The 4,627-nt window shown below is 39.6% G+C and overlaps 1 protein-coding gene across 5 annotated transcripts; it reads right to left on the bottom strand.

The window, feature by feature from the left end:
• Positions 1–758: 758 nt before the first annotated feature.
• On the bottom strand, positions 759–4,224 carry SFR1 (SWI5 dependent homologous recombination repair protein 1). Of its 5 annotated transcripts, none has more exons than XM_032423277.1 (5): positions 4,139–4,211; positions 3,780–3,879; positions 3,257–3,378; positions 2,237–2,647; positions 759–1,148 (listed from the first exon to the last, which is right to left on the bottom strand). In XM_032423277.1, exons 3-5 carry the CDS (start codon positions 3,350–3,352, stop codon positions 957–959), a joined length of 699 nt encoding a protein of 232 aa, XP_032279168.1. In that variant the 5' UTR covers positions 3,353–3,378; positions 3,780–3,879; positions 4,139–4,211; the 3' UTR covers positions 759–956. The 5 variants fall into 5 exon arrangements, with proteins under 5 accessions (XP_032279168.1, XP_032279167.1, XP_032279169.1 ...); XM_032423276.1 differs by having other exon boundaries at positions 4,120–4,173; XM_032423278.1 differs by lacking the exon at positions 4,139–4,211 and adding an exon at positions 4,049–4,138.
• Between the last annotated feature and the right edge of the window lie 403 nt (positions 4,225–4,627).

The raw sequence follows: 4,627 nt of genomic DNA, 5'->3' as shown, positions 1-4,627 counted from the left end.
GACTGGATTATAGAACCAGGAAGCCAATGATCCACAAAGCTCTCTCTCCATCTAACATCTTTGCCTTTCTTAGTAAGGGCACATACTATCCTTCTTAGCACACCAGCTTTTCTGCTTCCAAATTTACCTACAACAGCTTCAGTCACAAAAAGAAATGGGCTTTCTTTTCCTGAGCACAATTCCAACTCTCAGACTGGGCCAGCTTGGGTCATTTCTCTGTATAAAGCCCCAAGGACAGGTAGCATTGTACAATATAGCAGCCAGAAACACAACCCTATGAAGCTGGGTTTCTGGCTGAGGAGTCACTAGGAACTGAACAGATGCAGCTAGAAAGCTAAACAAATGTGAAGGACCTTGTATACCTTGAAGTGGGGGATGAGCATATGTTGTTTTAGGAGATGGCGATTTCAGTAAATGAGATGAAGAATACAATAAACAAATTTGAAAAGACAGGGAAGAATAAAATTTTGGACATATGAACAACTTTAATTACCTGCTACACCATCCAGAAGGAAATATGTGGTAAATGGATAAAAACATGGTTCCTAAACTTAGGAGACAGGCAGGCATTTTTAGACCACTTTAGGTTTAGACATTAACCAGACTGAACTATTTTTTAACATTTAAAATAAAACTTTAAAAAAAAATAGAACCTTTTTTACCACAGTAAACAAAACAATGTATTAAATTTGACTTCCAGAAATGACCAAATTATTTTTTAAACATGATTTAATTTTTTTTCACATTTCTTTAAATGTCAAGTTTTCTTTGGCAAATTTATCCAAAATACTAAATTTTCATTTTAGAACTTATTTTATATTTATATAACAGAGTACCCTAAATTGATGTTCATCAAGATACCTTTCTCTAGGCCCTAATGGTTTCTACCTTCCTTTTAAAATGTATTATCTTTTAAGTTGTCATTCTCAAAAATATTCTGGAGAAAAAATTATGAATTAAACACCGATAAATTCTTCTTCAATTCTGTTATAGTGCAGCAATTTATCATCTAACCCACAGTGGTCTATCAACTGAGTAAGGCTGAGTTTGTTGTTCTCCTCAGACATAGCTGACTGCAACTCATAAAGCAACAGCTGGCTACAGCTTCTCCACTTCTGTATTAACACCTGTAACTGAGACAGATCATTCTGAAATAGGAAAAAAAAAAAAAAATAGGTCAATAACTAGCTAGGCATCCTATTTTAACTTACTTAATGAAAGTTGTTAAATTAGTAAATGAGTAGGTTTAAAGGGTAACACACTTGGGTCAAGATTGGGACTTCTACCCAGGAAAAAGGAGGATGGTTTTAAGGAGAATGGTTACAATGACCCTCAAATTGAGTTCTATGGCTATTTTGTTTGGTCCAACCTCTGGACCATCCTTATCCTCAGGGACAAATCAAATCATCATGGAATAGGGCAAAACTATGTAGAGAAGCAACAATAGGTTAAAACAAAACAAAACGAAACGCTTTTTCTATTATAGCTGTACTTTTAAAAACTGAAAATATTCAATTTAATAAAAATAAAATATAATAAATATAAATTAAAATATTCAACTTAATATTTTTCAACATTCACTATCTCCTAAGACCCAAGTAGTTATATTTAGAAAAGTCCTAAAAATTCAAGACAGCAAATAAGATCTACTATTCCCCCATTTATACCACATTCTGGGGAAGGAGCCACTACATATACATGAATGATCCAGGTCAGTAAAGGTTATCTTCTTCCAAGTGCCCAACCTCTACTTAATTCAACCTATCTGGGTTGAAATCTAAAAATCTAATTTATATTTGTTGCTTTATCAAACAAAATACTTGGAACATTTTAATAAGTTGGAAGAACACAAGACTTACTAAAAATATTTTTTATTGTACTTTGTGGCCCATTTTTAGCTTTTTTAATCAGTCACTGGCAGCTGTCACTTTTGTTCTCACTGTACTTGGCATCTATCATTTGATACTAATATTGCTGCAGGCTGGAAACTAGAGAGAAAAATTTCAACTGCATATTAAATGAGAGCTGGGACTTTCTAAATTGTATCTGGTGTTTAGGGGCCTCTTCTACTCTAAATCTATGACTTACATTTGAGTTACAGTTGTTGGAAGCCAGGTTTCTCGATAAATGGCTTATTGCTTATTATGTCTAAATAAACTTATTTTCTCTTTGAAATTACTTTCCTATCATTTATCTAAAAATAAAAAAAATTAAGTGGTTCTGAAATTATTCTCACCTTTGATCTATACATTTTGACCAGTTTTAGCCTCCGAAGAAAGTCTTCTTTCTCCTCAATCTGCTTCACCAATTTTGCTCTTTCTTCACTTAATCCTTGTTTGGGAAGATCCTCATTCACAAAGTCACTTTGGAGATCACTGCATGACTCAGTATCAAGGGATTTAGATTCACATGCACTGATATTCTTGAAGGTATTTTTCAAATATGTACTTTCTTTGAATTCACCATCTATGTGTTTAAAACTTTCTTGAAGTTCCAAACAGTTTTCTTCTGTTGAAGATGCTGGTTTCTCAGGAAAATTCTGATCGTTTTCTTCATTCTCTACTTTAAGACGTTTCACCACACTGTAACAGGAATTAAATGAAGATCTAGTTTTCCTCAATCGTTCTCTAAGTGTTGCACTCATAGGCTGAAAAAAGCACAAAACATTAATCAAGAAAAACATTCCTGTGTAAATAAATCTACTAGAATTAAAGACCTTATATTTCTTTAGTTGACACCACTAGACGGCTTTATATCTCCATGTATCTAAAGTAACCATCACAAAATGTCTTTAATTCCTGCAAGCCCCATTAATTTTATTCTTTTTATTTCAGCAAAGTCAGAACCCTTCTAAAACAGTGTTGAGATGCTTATCCCTATCATCACAAATATTTGTTCAGCAACTAGCACATTCCTGACACTACTGAGTGCTTCAGTTACAAATTAAGGAAAAGACCTAGATCCCTGCCACCAAAGACCTTCAGAATACTGCAGATTCAAACTTCCTCAGTTTGGAATTTTGTAGTAACCTGATCTGAAACTAAATGAAAATAACGGATTCAAGATGAAAATGGGGGGAGGGGGGTGTCACACACATTGTCTTAGGATAAAGACCTAAAATTATTTAATAGTTCAATATCTACTTATTGATCTACACATTATGTTAATTGACAATTTTCAGTAGAATTAAACCCACTACTGGCACAATACCTAGAAATACAGAATAGCTCCAGTGGAAGAACTAAGATATTCATACTTGTTTTCTTGTGCTACTTGTACGGGGAGATGGTGGATTGGCGCAGGCCCGTGGAGTGCTAGGTAAAATCACAGCTGAGTCGGATGGGTTTTCCATCTTGAAAATGAAATCTTGGTTTACCTCTAAAAAAAAAAAAAATCAGAATGTAAATAAAATTAACCCATACGTCTATATATTGTTTTTGTAAACAGAACTTTTTACTGTTGTACATGTAATCTCCACAAATAAGCCAGCAACAACTTCACTTGATTGTGGTTCATTCTTGCTCTTTTGCAGTTTCCATTTACCTTCCTAAATAAGACTGGGTTGGTCCACATGGTGACTAGTTTTTTCAGGACAAATTAGCTAGCATCTCATCATTTTATCTATCAAAATATCCTCAAATCTGCCATGTAGGTGGTGGGGAGAATAACAACTTCGTAATTCTCCAGGAATTCTTTAACTTCGTTACGCCAGCTTTATAATGAAAGGAAATACAATTGAAATCTTGACTGGAAAAACATAATCAGACCTGTCACAGTACCTTAAACCCTAAAAAGCTGTGTGACTAGAACCAATGACCACTCCGGCCTGAGGAACAAGGAACACAAGTGCATCTGTGTCGTTTAATTAGCGAACAGACCCTGGAAAGGAAAGTTGGCTTAAGTTTGTTTCCTCAAACAAAGGCATCAACTGCAGGGGGGGGGGGGGGGGGGGGGGGGGGGGGCAGTTCCTTCCTCCCACCTCTGCAGAAAACCCACACTAGCCCTCGAGAGACCCCAGGTCAGAGGAAGGTTTGAGAGGTCCCCTGACCGCAAAAAGGGAGCTGTACTCGACTCCACAACAGACACCCGAAGCAGCCCAACTCTCGGATAGTCACTCACTCGCTACCCCACACTCTACCTCCCTCCGCCATCCCCAGAGTGCAGACAACGCGCGCGGCCGCGGCGGGGCGGGGCCGCACGGGAGGCGGAAGAGAGGCGCGATTGGCCGGATTAACCGACGCGCGCAGCTCCGCGGGGCTCAGCGCCCTAGAGCGGCGGGACTGCGCGCGCGCGGCCTCGAGCGCCCGCGAGGAGGCGGTGGCTGAGCGGGGCTACGCGGAGTCCGCAGAGACGCGTGATTGGTCCGGTGGACTGACGCTCGCCGTTCTGCTCCTCCCAACGCCAGAGCTCTAGGGGGCTGTGCGCGCGCGTGGCCGCGAGCCTCTGCAGGGTTAGGGGAGCGCTGTGCTGTTTCGGAACGCCAGACGGACGAATTCTGAGGGAGTCGTTCTGCTTTTCGCGGCTTCCCCCCCTCCTCTTTCCTGGCCTTGCCTTCCCTTCCAACTTCCTTGTTTTTGTGTGTGTGAAGTCCCCGGGGGGCGCCCCCCCCCCCCCCCCCCCCCCCCGC

The sequence above is a fragment of the Phoca vitulina genome, unplaced genomic scaffold (genome assembly GCF_004348235.1).
Source record: "Phoca vitulina isolate PV1807 unplaced genomic scaffold, GSC_HSeal_1.0 scaffold28, whole genome shotgun sequence".
Classification (NCBI taxonomy): domain Eukaryota; kingdom Metazoa; phylum Chordata; class Mammalia; order Carnivora; family Phocidae; genus Phoca; species Phoca vitulina.
The sequence above is the reverse complement of the archived record's forward strand: the minus strand, read 5'-3'. Positions and strand labels throughout refer to the sequence as shown.